The 16,165-nt window shown below is 34.3% G+C and overlaps 1 protein-coding gene across 1 annotated transcript in view; it reads right to left on the reverse strand.

Annotated features, from left to right (window-relative positions):
* The window catches only part of COG5 (component of oligomeric golgi complex 5), a 429,771-nt gene that overhangs the window by 156,579 nt on the left and 257,027 nt on the right, over nt 1-16,165 (reverse strand). Inside the window, exon 11 of the mRNA XM_077164569.1 lies at nt 6,410-6,491. Coding sequence (XP_077020684.1) covers nt 6,410-6,491 — 82 coding nt within the window. The remainder of the gene's footprint in view (nt 1-6,409; nt 6,492-16,165) is intronic.

Below are 16,165 nucleotides of genomic sequence, written 5' to 3' on the forward strand. Positions count from 1 at the left end.
ATCTATAGCATTAGAAGTTAAGATAGTGGTTAGTCTTGTTAGGAGAGGGGCCAGTGGAAACTAAAATGGTGAATGAGGGGGAGCATCAGGAGTACAGATGATGATATGCTTCTTGACCTTGGTGTTGGTTACAAAGACGTACCGTGTTTTTAAAAATTCATGTACCTTTACACTTACGATACTCATACTTTTCTTTATGAGTATTACAGTTGAATAAACTATTTTTAAATCAGAGTAACGGAAAGCCAATGAAGGATTTTAATCAGGAAATGACATGTTAAAACTTTTCCTGCCTAAGACAGTATCCAAACACTTACTTGATGAGGAGACTTATTTTCCTAATAAATATTAAAATTTACTTTGTTTCCATTGAGACTTTAAAAAAACAAACATCATATCTCAACTGGCTGGTGAACAGAAAAACAGCAAAAAGGCCAAGAAATCATTTTTGAAAAAACAGTCACCCAGAGATAATAAAAGAGGCACATTTCCTACAAGAGCAATTTCGAATTTCGATGGTGATTTCACCATCAAACTTTGTTTCCTTTTCAATAAAGTAAGTTAATTGTTTGCCAAACTCCTAGATTATAACTTCTAGTAGAATTTCTATCTCTTAAGCATCAACATTTACAATCAGAAAGAATATGTTCTTAACTCAGAAAATTTAATCATTAGATAGCCTGCCAAAATATTACTTACTTAGGCAATCTGGGACAATGTGCATAATCTTCAACTCTATAGATAGTTGCATTTTCTTAAAACTTTCAGTCTACAATTTTAATGTACTGCAATGCACTTTAGGGATTATACCTGCTATAAAAATAGAAACGACTCTGGAGTTTTCCCAAAGGAAGTAATTAAAGTAATAATGCCATCAAAAGTAATAGAGTATTCTAAATGTAAAACATTAGCAGGATTTTCTGCCTAAAATTAATGGGACTTCCCTCTCAATATCTACACAAGCTTAATAGGTTCCATAAGATCTGAACGGATGTGACAATTAAGAGATAAGTCACGATTATAAAATTCAGTAGGTTGATAGAAGACAGTCAGATTATGCCTAGCTGAGAAATCAACATGTGTTTGAAAACAAGAAATGCAAACTACTACAGAAGTTTGGATAAAAAGAGGAGAAACTGATTAGTAACTTAAAGAGAACCTCTCTAGGTTTGCCTTAAATTTTATTATATACAAATTGGGTTTATATCTCAGAGGAATAAACCAAAAGAGAAGGGGAAATCCAAGATAAAAAGGAGAGAAGTATGACTGAGAAAGGAATGACTGCTTCCATTAAAGTCAGACTGGAAAACCTCTCAGTTTATAGGGTATTTGGTAGGACTTTGAAGAGTCTTACCTCAGTAACGGGAAATTCTGATGGTTAGGTTCATGTGTCAACTTGGCCAGTTCTCTGGGCAACAAGTGCTGGCCTAATTGTTAGTTGTGAGGACATTTCATTGACTTAAATCATCAGTAAACTGACTGCATCTATGACTGATTACATCTACAATCCACTAAGGAGACTGTCTTCAGCAATGAGAAGCATTTAATCCAATCAGTTGAAGGCTTTAAAAGGGGAAGCAATAACTTCTGCAGTCTGAAGAGACAACATTCATCTCTACTTCAGCCAGCCTGGGGAATTCTCCTGGGGAATTCGTCAAAAACTGTTATTGGAGTTGCCAGTTTGCAGCTTACTCTACAAAATTTGGACTCATGCATCCCCACAGTTCCATAAGACATGCTTATAAAATCGCACAATATTTATAGATATCTCCTATTGGTTCTGTTTCCTAGAAATCCCTAATACAGAAACAATTAGCTTTAGTCTAAACACTACTCTGGTTTTGTTAGCAAATCTTCTTTTTTTTAATTACAGAAATTGTACATTTACAGAAAAATCATACATAAGATACAAAGTTCCCATATATCACCTTATTATTAACATCTTTTGTTGGCAAATCTTGAAAAACAGATCCCAAATGATCAAATAGTTTTTAAGTCTGACAGTATCTGAGAACAAGTATATTTATAAGAAGACAAAAATATCTAGCAACAAACAAGGCAAAATTTAAAATGTTAGATTACCCAATAAAAAATAATCAGTCATGCAAAGAAGTAAGAAAATATCCGTGATGAGAAGAAAATGCAATCAACCAATACATACCCAGATATTAGAATAAGTGGACAAGGATATTAAACCCTTTCTACCCCACTTCCACTTCCTTACTTTAAAGTTTTTCTGGTTTGCTAGAATGGAATTTAAACAATTTCTGATAAAAATAAATTAAGCCAATCAATAGTAAACAATATTGGGAGGTATAATGGTTATAGATTTTAAAAATTTCAAAGGAGATTTGAAGAGAGCAGAGAATGCTGCAGAACCAGGAAGCAGAGAGCCCACAAGCCAGTGTTCTTTGGAGATGAAGAAGGAAATGCCTCCTTGAGAACTTCATGAAACAGGAAGAAGAAGCTAGCAGATGATGCCGTGTTCACCATGTGCCCCTCCAGATGAGAAAGGAACCCTGGCTGTGTTCATTATGTACCTTTCCAGATGAGAGAGAAACTCTGTGTTTGCCATGTGCCCTTCTACTTGAGAGAGAACTCTGAACCTTACTGGCCTTCTTGAACCAAGGTATCTTTCCCTAGATGCCTTAGATTGGACATTTCTATAGACGTGTTTTAATTGGGACATTTTCTCATCCTTAGAACTGTAAACTAGCAATTTATTAAATTCCCCTTTTTAAAAGCCATTCTGTTTCTGGTATATTGCATTCCAGCAGCTAGCAAACTAGAACAGGGGGATTCAGCTTGTCTGAGAGACAAAGTTAACTAGTCAGGTGAAAGGATTTACTTCTCTAAAGGTCATATCTTCCCCAAGAGGACAGTGGGGCCCAGCTTAAGTGGAAGCCCTTCTTCAAGGAATTCAGGCCCCAGGGACTGGAAAACCGAACTAGCTAATGCCAACCTACCACCTCACCTCTGTCTCAACTATGCACCTGGCAGGGAAAGTCTGTTGAAATTAAAGGCACCACATCACTTTATGTTGTTGGGAAGCCACAGACAGGCGAGTGCCACAGGCTGGCCAGGATAGGAAAAGCAAAGAATCTAGAGACTTCATAGGAAAGACTGACAACTTGCTGGGTTTTACCTTCAGGGAAAACAGATGCTGGCAATTCTTTCTTCCTGAGACATGGGCCTGTCTGGCCTGGGAAAATCTGACTGGGGTCCATAATATCAGAGCAGACCCTCCTCCTCCTCCTCCTCAAAAAAAAAAAAAAAGGCTCCACATGGGCAGGACAAGAAACAGAAAAACAGGAACTGAAAAATCCTAGTCAGTTCAACAGAACCTATTCAAGAGGTCTAAAATAATTTGAACTGAATGTCAAAGAATAAATACAGAACAAAGCTATCCAGCAAGAAAATCCTGGGTAAAAGAGTGAAAACAATCTCCAGAATAAACTCATTCAAATGCCTAGACACCAGGAAAAATTAACAAGTCATATTAGGAAAACTGAAGATATAACTCACTCAAAGGAATAAACCAACAATTCAAATGAGATACAGGAGTTGAAACAACTAATTCAGGATGTTCAAACAGACATGGAAAATTTCATCAAAAATCAAATCAACAAGTTGAGGGAGGATATAAAGAAAACATTGCACAAAGAAACAGAAGAACTCAAAAGTTTGAAAAAAATCAGAGAACTCATAGGAATGAAAGGTACAATAGAAGAGATAAAAAAAAATGGAAACCCACAACAATAGCTCTGAGGAGGACAGAAGAAAGGATTAGCGAATTAGAGGACTGGACATATGAAATATGGCATACAAAAGAAAATAAAGGGTAGAGAATGGAAAAATATGAGTGATTCCCTGTTGTCTTAGGGAACTGAATGACAACATGAAGCACATGAATATACGTAGTATGGTTGTTCCAGAAGGAGAGGAGAAAGGAAAAGCAGGAGAAAGACTCTTGGAGGAAATAATCACTGAAAATTTCCCACCTCTTACAAAAGACATAAAATTACAGATTCAAGAAGTACAGTATACCACAAACAGAATACATCCAAATAGAAATACTCCAAGACACTTACTGATCAGATTGTCAGATGTCAAAGACAAAGAGATAATTCTGAAAACATAAAGAGATGCAATGTATTACATACAAGGGAAGCCCAATAATACTATGTGTGGACTTCTCAGCAGAAACCATGGAGACTAGAAGGGAGTGGTATGAGATATTTAAGATTCTAAAAGAGCAAAACTGTCAATCAAGAATTCTATATCCAGTAAAACTGTCCTTCAAAAATGAGGGGGAGATTAAAATATTTTTGGACAAACAACCACTGAAAGAATTTCTAACTAGAGACTGGCTCTGCAAGAAATACTAAAGGGAGCACTACAGGTAGATAGAAAAAGCAGGAAGGAGAGTGAGGTGTGGAGAAGAGTATAGAAATGAGTGAGCACTACTTGCAGAGTGTTTCTTGCAGGCTATCAGTAAAGGAGTAAAGAGAAAAAAAATTAATATGGCATATAAAATCCAAAAGACAAAATGGTAGAAGAAAGTACTGCCTTTACAGTAATAACATTAAATGTTAATGGATTAAACTTCCCAATCAAAAGATACAGAATGGCAGAATGGATTATTGCTCATTGCTGGTGTACAGAAACACTACTGATGTTTGCATGTTGATCTTATGTCTTACCATTTTCATGTATTCGTGTATTAGCTCTAGTAGCTTTACTGTAGATTTCTCAGGATTTTCTACATGCAGTATCAAGTCATCTGCAAACAGTGATAGCTTTACTTCTTCCTTTCCAATTTGAATGCCTTTTAATTATTTTTCTTGCCTAATTCTTATAACTAGAACTTCCAGCACAATGTTGAATAACAATGGTGACAATGGACATCCTTGTCTTGTTCTTGATCTTACAGGGAAAGCTTTCAGTCTTTCTCCATTGAGTATGATGTTAGCTGTGAGTTTTCATACATTCCCTTTATTAGGTTGAGGAAGTTCCCTTCTATTGCTATACTCTGAAGTGTTTTCATCAAAAAAGGATGCTGAATTTTGCCAAATGTCTTTACTACATCAATCGAGATAATCATGCAGTTTTTCCCCTTTAATTTACTGCTGTGGTGTGTTACATTAATTGATTTTCTTGTGTCAAACCAGCCTTGCATACCTGGGATAAAACCCACTTGGTCATGGTGTATAATTCCTTTAATGTGCTCCTGGATTTGATTCGCAACTATTTTGTTCAGGATTTTTGCATCTCTATTCATTAAAAAGGTTGGTCTGTAATTTTCTTTTCTTATAGTATCTTTGCCAGGCTTTAGTATTCGGGTGATGTTGGCTTTATAGAATGAGTTAGGTAGCTTTTCCCTTCTTCATTTTCTTGAAGAGTTTGAGTAGGATTGGTATTAATCATTTCTTGAATGTTTATTAGAAATTCAGATGTGAAACCCTCTGGTCCTGGACTTTCTTTTACGGGAGATTTTTGATGACAGATTCAATCTCCTTACTCATGATTGGTTTGCTGAGGTCTACTACTTCTTTAGTCAATGTTAGTTGTTCTTGCTCTTCTTGGAAGTTGCTGATTTTGTCTAGGTTGTCTAGTTTGTTAGCATATAGTTGTTCATAATACCCTGTCTTTTTGTACTTTTTTTTCAGGGGGTGAATGGTCCATGAATCAAAACCAGGTCTCCCGCATGGAAGGCAAGCATTTAACCACTGAATCACCCTTGCACCCACAGTACCCTCTCTTTATCTCCTTTATTTCTCCAGGGTCAATAATTATGTACCTCCTCCCATTTCTAATTTTAATTATTTGCATTCTCTCTCTATTTCTTTGTCAGCCTAGCTAAGTGTCCATGTATTTTATTGACTTTCTCAAATAATCAACTTCTGGTTTTACTGATTCTCTCTATTGCTTTTCATATTCTCAATTTCATTTACTTCTGCTCTAATCTTTATTTCTTTCCTTCTGTTTGCTCTGGGGTTAGTTTGCTGTTCTTTCTCTAGCTCTTCCAGGTGGACAGTTAATTTCTTGATTTTTGCTCCTTCTTCTTTGTTAAAAAGAAGCATTCTGTTAAAGAAGCATTGAGGGCAATAAATTTCCTTGTCAGCACTGCCTTTGTTATATCCCATAAGTTTTGATATATTTTGTTCTCATTTTCATTTGCCTCGAAACGTTTACAATTTCTCTTGTAATTTCTTCCTTGACCCTCTGGTTGTTTAAGAGTATTTTGTTTAGCCTTCAAATATTTTTGAATTTTCCAGGCTCCACTTGTTATTTATTTCCAACTTTATTCCATTGTGATTCAAGAAAGAGAGCAAAATTTCTTGACATCAAAATTTAAAAGTAACCGAAAAACTTTGAAATGAATTTGCAAAATAAACTGTATACTTACAATTTGTTGCCATCTGAAATTGAGAAGAAAGGGCTTGAGTAACGGAATTCCAGAATGTATATAAAATTTCAGATTGTCCTTCCTGTGAACCAAAAAAATGGGGAGGGGATTTATGTACTTATTTGAGAGAAATTATAACAGATAAGATGTTAAGATTGAATATTTATTTAAAAGTTAACGAAATGAAAATTTCTACATCAAACAACTGAAATTACTAACGCTCTTCAATGTAAATACGTAGATGACTCAAAATCATTTCTCATGTTAGAGTAATCAGTCATCATTCTGCTCTGGCACTTGGCAGCAGACCTTTGGGTAAGTTGCTTAACCATTCTGTGCCTCAGTTCCTCATATATAAAATGGAGATTATAACAGTACCTACATCATAGGGTAATTGTAAGGATTAAAGAAGGTCTTAAGATAAAGTCTTGGAAAGGTACCTGGCATATAATGAACTCTCAGTGAATGTTAGCTATTATTATTACAGTTATTAATGATCCTTTTACAACTATTACATCATCATCCTTTGATAAACAGAAGGCATTCTGCATGAACAGGACAAAATGATAGACAAAGCATGCTTAGACTGAGGATAACAAGCAGGAGATAAGCTGCCAGGGCAAAAAGAAAGCTACCTGAAGCCTAGATGCAGTTTTGAAAAACACTAAACTAAACAGAAATTACTATGTCTGGCTTAGCATGGTTCTTTCAATCAACTGTGAATATATGTATTAGAAAATAATAATAAAAAAAAAAGGACAAAGAGTAAAGTATCTTTTTGTTAAGAAAGGACAAAGTACTTTAACACCGCTAAAACAGAATTAACTATTCCTAGAAATCTTACCAAATGTCTTTATCTCCACATGTGTACAATATCAAATCGCCAATATTCTACGATTTTTGAAGCACAAAAATGCCGATTTCATATGGTTCAACTTAACAGCATATATGAAATATGCCTCATTTCCAAATATGATTACTGTCATAAAAATAAGAATGATTAGGTCTGTTAATACAGAGTTCTTGTTTGGAGTAATGGAAAAGTTTTGGTAATGGATGCTGGTGATGTTAAGAATATTACTAACATAGTATAATACAGTGTTGTATTATATATCTGAAAGTAGTTGAAATGGGAAATTTTAGGTTATTAAATGTTATCAGAATTAAAAAATTTAAAAACAATAGAATTGTACAAAACAGTGAACTCTGATGTAAACTATGAACTATAATTTACTGTATAATTATAATAATATTGTAATTCATCAACTATAACAAAAGCACTACATTCATTCAAAGTGTTATTAACAGGAAAAACTGTGCGGAGGGGTACTATATGGAAACTGTATTTTCTACATAAGTTTTAGGTAAAAAAAAACTTCTCTAATACATGTATTAAAATCAAAATGAAAAAAATAAATAGGAAATTTGTTAGTTCCACTTAGTTTATACTTGTAACAAATGAAATTCTACTTCTGGGTGTTACAAATGACCAAAATGACTAATGAAAAATAATGCTTTCTTTTTTACCTATGCCCATTTTGTACTTATTGTTATTTGTCCCTTTAATAAGTCTTTCAGCTTTGAATTGGCTCAAGTGGTTTGACATATTATAAAAATGGCAAATCAAATAACTGTATATTTCTTATGCAATGATCAGAAAATAGATTCAGATATCAAAGACTGTATGCAGTATGTATATTACGTAGCTTGTATCTTACTTCAAAGTAGGTATTTTTTCATTATATTAAAGAAGTACCATTTTTATTCCTGGCTTTTTATGAATTAAAAAAATATGAGGACTGGGTATTAAGTTTAATTTATTGCCTTTTCTATACTCAGCTAGATAATTATACCTCTTTTTTGGAAACACTGGGATATGATATTAACAGATTTCCTAATATTAAATGGTCCTTATATTGCTGACCTGAACCCTATTTGTTGAGGTATATAATCCAGTTAATTATTTCAATATACTATTGCAATTAATTTGCTACCACAACTGAGAATTTTATAATTGTATCTTAAGCAAAAATGACCTAAGATTTTCTTTTTTAATTGCAACTAAGGATGTGTATAAAGGAATATAGTCAACAAATTCTGGAAGCAGGGTAAAGTACACCTAATGAAATGAATTAGTTACTTCATTTACTTAAAATTTTTTTTTTAATTTAATATATGGTGAGAAATTTCTCACAGCTTGTGATATTTTTCCCCAAAAAAATCTGAGGAAATTTCACTAGTTAATAAAACACAAACATTTTAAGGTAAGTTTTTGATATCTTAAAATATTTTTTAAATAAAATGCTGCTTTGTTCAGGTACTCTACGTCTTGAGTTAACTACATATTCCCTGAAAATGATGTATGCCATTATGAATTTCAAATTTGATAATATAGTTTGTGTGACCTGTTTATGTTATATACCATTTTGCCTTATTCTGTCTGAAATTAATATTGGCACTATTGCTTTCACATAAGAATTGACTTTCTAACCATCTATTTTTATGCTTTATATTATTTGCTTTTTTGATGTGATTCTTATAAATGGCCTATATTTTAATTCTACTTCTAAACACAGTTTTTGTATTTTAAAAAGAAATTATAACTCAATAAGTTATGTTCTTGCTTTTATCATCTCATTTTATGCTTTCTGTTTTCCTTTGTTTTCTGCTTTTGTTCTATGCACTATTTTTGTTGGCTTTTATCTTCTCTAGTGGTCTGAGTGCTATAGATCTTGATTTCAATTCTATCAAAAGTTACCTTTATATTTTGTTTTTTTCCAAAGCAGTTTTGATCTCATAATTCGCACTTTTCAAAGGCAACAATGAAAGCATATCTTGAGACTGCTATTAAATTCATTTAGAATTCTACAGTTCAGGAATTTATAAATTAAATAAAAATACATAACTGTGAAGATATTGTAATATAGTTATGTTTCTTATGTAAGTGTCAGTTATGCAGTGTAATTCGTCAGGTTAAATTCAAGCAACCAACTATTTATCAGCATTGAAAGAGTAATATCAACTAACTAATCTGGAAGGCTACAGAATAATCAACACAGATTCAACTTGTTAAGAGAATGACCACTACATAACTAGGGTTGTGCTTGTACTGCCATAATCTCCAGCACATATACATAATAACAATAATAACAACAGTAATATCATTATAAATATCACCCTTATCTATTTTCTATCTGCTTATTTCTGAGAATAAATAAAAACAAATCTATATTAAATATACCCATTTTCCAAGTAGAACTGACTAATCAATACTTTGCCTAAAACCCTATATGAACTTTTGTCACAGTTTCTATAGTGTTTTCTAGTGTTTCTTTTGGATATATCATATCTGTTCCTATAATACTATAAATCCTTTTGAGACATATACTCTTTTATCCCCACAGAATCACTAAACATTCTATAGACAACAGGAGTTCTTCAAGGCATTTTAGAATTGCCAAACTAAACCATAAAATTATAAATCTTAGACATCCTAAATAATCTGGCCACTTTCTCGTTAGTCACAAGTCACTTAAAACTTCATGGTTATTAGTAAGCATGCATTTTTAACTTAATCTGAGAAGAATTTAAAGTGTCCATACTCTAAAATGTATGTGAACCCTGGACTGGAAATTAACTTTCAGAATGGCCATAAGTAACAGGTACTACTGGATGTTCTCTCACATACTCATTATGACAACCATTAGAATGCAAGCTTCACAATGGCATAGCCTCATTTGTCATTTTTACCACTATATTTTTAGCTCTAGAATGAGTATAGGATATAAAAGGCACAAAATAAATACTGAATGAACAAATGGAAAAATCCACTAAAGAGAGCATTCTTAGTTCATTTTTAGAAGTGAGAAAAGAAAACGGAGCCTAATAGAGATTAGTTGACTGGCTCAGAATTACAAAGAAAGTGGCAGAACTGGGCTTTCACCCAAGGTCTGTCTGAAATATTAGGGTATACTTCCTCCTTTATGACCTAACTGCCTGGGACTCCTGTTATGTCCCTTTTTAGTTTGCTAATGGTGCCAGAATGTAATATATACCAGAAACCGATTGGCTTTTACAAAGGGGATTTAGCAGGTTACAAATTTACAGTTCTAAGTCCATGAAAATGTCCAAATTAAGGCATCAACAAAAGGATACCTTCACTCAAGAATGCCAGATATGTCCGGGGTTTCTCTGTCACATGGAAAGGCACATAATGTCATCTGCTGGCCCTTCTCTCCTGGGTTGGTTTCAAAATGGTTCGCTCAGTACCTGTGGGTCATTCTGGTTTCTCTGGGGGCATTTTCTTTCCCTAAGTATCTGTGGGTCCTCTCTTAGCTTCTTGAGGGCAAAATGGATTTCATCTCTTAGCATCTCCCTGGGCATTTTCTGTCTCCAAATGTCTGTCATCTATCTGCTAGCTGTATCGACTCTCAGCTCTGTTTTCCGTCTTTTATCTCTTCATAGAGGACTTAAAGTAAGCAGCTTAAGACCCACCTTGAAATGGGTGGGTCACAGTTTCATGGAAACAATTTAATCAAAAGGACCTACTCAAAACAGGTCAGCCCCTACAAGACTGGATTACAAGAACATGGCTTTTGGGGGGCATATAACAGTTTCAAATCAGCACACACCCCACTGAGGTTGGTGCTCCTACCACATTCAACTTCTTTCAGGTTCTTGAATGTTCTTTGTAACTGCTCTTTTAGTTATCAGCTTTTCAAACCTGGAACTTCTTCAGAGTTTCATTTAGGTGTTACTTCCTCTTGGTTTCCTAGGCTAGATGCACACTATTATATACTTCTATAGCATTCCATTTTCTGCATCACAGTATTTAAAGATATTTTCCCATTTAATTAAACAACATAGAGTGGTGGCTAAGAGCACAAATCCTGGAGCCAGAGGCTAAGGTTAGAATCCTAACTGTACCACTTGTGGGTAGTATGACCTTGGACAAATTACTTAATTTCTATATGACTTGGCTTCCTCACCTGTAAAATGGATGCCCCACTCATATACTTGTTTTGAAGATTGAATGAATTAATTCCTATAAAGTGCTTTAAAAAGTACCTGACATGGCACATGCCATATCAATTTTATCAAAATTGCTAACACTGTGCTTGAAATTTACAATAGAATAATTTGTCGTGTTCATTATTATATCCCCATTATCTGGCACATAGTGGTACTTAATAAATATCGTCGAATGAATTAATGAATCAAGCAATCAAAAGGCCTTATAGTTCTAATTAAGAACTAGAGCCAATTATCCTACTGAGTAGGATACACAGCTGTTAGAATAAGAAAGGACATAGAAGAGTCCTTAAAAGAGATGAAAAGAAATGAAGACGTTTCAGAGGGATAGAAAAGTTGCAGAGAATAATGAAAAAAAATGAATATGAATTTGGCAATAGAATAACATGTTAACACAAAGTTCATACATGTGTGTGTATGTACATGTATATGTGTGTGTTTATGTATATATTCAAATATAAAAAGACAATATATGTTCATTTTAATTATCAAAATATAAACGTAATTTTGTGCATAAATTCAGAAAATATAAAGATATAAAAATAAGTGATTTCACTTATTGTTTTAAACCAATTTAGTGTACTACATAATCGCTCCTAAGAATTTTAAAACTAAATTAAATCAACTAGATTTGAACTGGAAGGATATTTGACATTAATTTATGTACAATCTATATCCAATACCATTTTCCTTTCATAAGTTTCAGTGCAATCATGTTATCAGATCAATTCAGAGAAATGTTTGCAATTTAAAACACATTCCTGACTTTGTTCCTTAGTTATAAATAGAAATAACATTATAATTATAACTTTTAAAAAAGATGAAACTTGGGCCTTTGGCTGAGACAAACAGAAACTGTTAATTTAGAACCAAAATCAAATATATTTATACATAAAGAGAATAAAAATAAAATATACAGGAATACCAATATGTTCAAGTTTAGATGAATATGAAATTTAAAATTATATGCTGGCATTTGATTATTTGCTCTTGTCACTGATTTTGTATAGCGAGCAACTTGGAATGGTAAATTAATATTTAAACAGAGTGGCTTTCAAAGCAGATATGCTTTAGCTTCAGATAAACAGAACTAATCATGAATTTTCCTTGCTCACATATATTTGATCGCTTCCTACTGCATACAGAGAAAGATATAAAAATTCAAAGTAACATTGCTGCATTCAGTGTAGTGAAAATGTATGCACAGGCTTTGAAGTTAGATAACCTGATTTAAATACAAGATCTGCCACATATTAATTGTATTACTTTAGTCAGATGGCTTCATCATTCCTTATCTAAACAATACAAATACTATATCTTGTGAGGTATTTACAAGGTTTACTATTGTGAAAAGTCATGCCAGATCACAGAAAAAGGTCTATGAATTCATCAAACAGATGGGGAGAAGGGATGAGCAGAGGGCATTCCAGAGAGAGGGACCATAGTGAACAGAGATGTGAAAAAGCATTTTTTAGCTTGCTGAATACATAGTGTACAGTTAAGAGTGAAGGAGAAGGTGAGAATGGAAAGTAAAATAAAGATCAAATCAAGAAGTATTTTAATTCATCATACAGATATAGATACAAATGAACTATTTAAAGGTTTTAATGATACAGTACCATACTTAAGTTTATGCTTTAGAAAAATCACTCCTATAGCAATGTGGAAGACGAATAGCCAGTGGAAGTGTGTGGTCGTTTGGAGCTATGTACCCCAGAAAAACATGTTCTTAAACTTAATCCATTATTGTGAATTGTAAGTGGGATTGCTGATGGGTTTCTTCAGTTAAGGTGTGGCCCAACTAAACATAAAGGACTAGAGTTTTTTATAAGCAGAATGAAATTCAGATACAGAGAAGAGAAATCCACAGGAAGTGAAAAGCTGAGGTCTTCGCAAACCAAAGAACAAGGAAGAAGCCAGAAGAGACCACCATATATATTGCAATTTGACAGAGCAGCCAAGGATCCGGGATTACTGGCAGCCAGCCCCAGAATGCCAGCCTTTAAGAAGAAAGGATCGCCCTGATGACAGCTTGATTTGGACTTTTTCCGAGTCTCAAAATCAGGAGCTTATAAATTTCCATTGTTTTAGCCCTAGGTGTTCTTAAGAATCAACAGGAGTGATGTTGATAGGGGTTTGGCAAACCCTGGCAATTACCACTATCTAACTGAAGCTTGCATAAAAAAGCCTCCAGGATAGACTCTTGACTCCATTAGATCTCTCTTGGCCTCTGATGCCTTATTTTATTACACTTCTTTTCCCTCTTTTGGTTCAGAAGGCATTGCCAATCCCCTGGTGCTAGGTCCAGGGGTCCTAGGAGTCACACCCTGTGTTGTCACGGAGACTTTCATGCCTGAATGGCTTGTCTCACGTAGGGGGGAGGGCAATGATTTTCCTTGCAGAGTGGCCTTACAGAGAGAAAGGCCACATCTGAGCAACAAAGAGCCTCCCTGGGAGCAACTCTTAGGCTTTGTTATGAGTAGTCTTAGCTTCTTCCCTACAGAAATAAGTTTCATAAGGGCAAGCCTCAAAATCCAGAGTGTGGCCTATTCTCTTGGTAGTTCCCAGTGGTGGAGAGGGTACCCAGGGTTTCCCAGACAGGAAAATTTAATAGTTATATTTTTCCCTCCTTGCCCTCAAGGGACTCTACCAATACTTTTTAATTATTGCCCATCATAGTCTGAGATGTATACTGGTATTATATTAAGCTATACAGAATTACAAGGTCTTGTCCCCTTCTTGACTCCAAGAGATTAGGTTGTTTAAATGCCCTATTCAGAGAAATTGATTTAGATTATGTGCTATTGAGACTCTACAAAGATGTCATGCATTAGGTTTGCCTTCATGGAATATAATTCCAAGAGGAAAGGTTCCTAGGTCAGATAAGTTCCTGAAACTCAGAGGGACCAGCCTCTCCAAGATTATCAATTAATTACATCCCCTCTGTTCTTTAGTGTTCACCCCTTCTCAACATGAAAAAGTTAAAAACAGGCAGCACTCAAAGATCACAATAGAATGGGAGAAGGATCAAAGGAGAAGGAGGAGATATAACAGAATAGGATTTGGCAAATGAGTATGACTGCTGAGTCACATATCAATATTCCTTCTAGCTTCTATTGCTCAGGAACAGCTAGAAGGAAAAAACCAAGACAAAGGAACAGTAGCCCATGAGAAACTCTGGGATCTGTTCAGTAACCACTTGTTGAACTGTGCTTTGAAAATTATTGCTTTTTTCTTTCTTTGCTTTGTAAATATGCTATATTTTACATTTAAAAAGTTTAAAAACTAAAAAACAAAAATTATCATTGTTTAAGACAATGCATAGCATGGTATTTGCTTGAACAGCCAAGGAAACTAAAAAGGGTACTAATGAGCCTATAAGCCACAAGATCAGTTAAGAATTTACTGAAAAAGGTCTAAGGAAAGGGACTTTAGTAATACAACAAGAATAGAAAAACAATCTGCAGGATAATTGATAAGATCAAGAGAATAAATAGGATGAAGGACTGGGAGGATGGAGGTAGAACTTTAATAGGAGCAACAGGTACACAGAGAAAGATTAGCTCATTAGACCAAAGCTGGAACTTGTTGGGTATCCAAGTGGAGAGGTTTAAGCAGATGGATATAGAATTCTTTCTAAGAGCAAGATCTAGGTTGAATAGATTTAGATATTATCAGTATTTGGAGGTCATAGACACTAATAGCATATGTGAGTTTTCCCACAGATTGCATATGGCATTAAGAAGAAAAGAATGTTGAGGAAACAACATTACTTAAAGGTTGATGGGCAAAATATTCAGAATGGAGAGAAAGGAGTAGGCAGAGATAGCTCTACAAAAAAGGTTGACTATAAATTAGTTATTGTGGGAGCTGGATAACAGGATTCATTAAATTAAAGTCCTAAACTTTAATTTTATACATTAATGTATCTTGAAATTTTATAAACGAATTGTTTTTAAAAAGGTGGGGTAGATGGAGGAAGAGGAATAAGTGAAGCATTCTGAAAAGCGTCATCGTGTGGAGGAGGAGGGCATTAAGACATAAGTGGCGAGTACCTCAATGGGATTAAGTAAAACAAGATTTTAAAAGCCCTAAGGATTTTCCAGTTTAATCATCAGAGTGCCTTAAAATAAAAACTGTTTCAGTATAGTGGACAATTGATTTCAGTATTTGAGGCAAAAGAGTAGGAAGAAGTAAACAGTACGAAGAGATGAATATTTAAGAGGGAGATTTAGAACCAATGTTTTGTTTTGTTTCAGTTTGGGTTTCAGATGGTAGTCCCTTGAAAGAAAAGAAGTGGGAAAGAAGTTGTTAATGGAAAAAAGTAGAGAATATTCTAGGAGATGGGAAGATGCAGCATCAACAGCCTAATTAGAGGAATAAGTCTGAGAAAAGAGAAGATACAATCCATTCCTATCTTTGAGACAGAAAGGGGAGGTGAGGGTCAGTTTAGATAAAGAAAAGTGCTAAAGTGTTTATAAATCAATATGCTCAGTGAGAATAAGTCAGAAGAAAAGTGTAAGAGCTACATTAAGATCAAAGATAAGAGGGTGTAATAAAAGATTTTGCAAAAAAGTCTGTGCCAGAGGTCTCTATGAAGTGATCATGTTGAGAATAAGTAAGTCTGCAGACTTGATCAAGGAAACCAAATAGTAAAGAATTTGAAATTAACTCTTAGTCATTTTCTGGGTTAAAAGCAGAGGTATCCTTAGGAAGCAAAGAGAA

Source organism: Tamandua tetradactyla, chromosome 1, assembly GCF_023851605.1.
Source record: "Tamandua tetradactyla isolate mTamTet1 chromosome 1, mTamTet1.pri, whole genome shotgun sequence".
Lineage (NCBI taxonomy): Eukaryota > Metazoa > Chordata > Mammalia > Pilosa > Myrmecophagidae > Tamandua > Tamandua tetradactyla.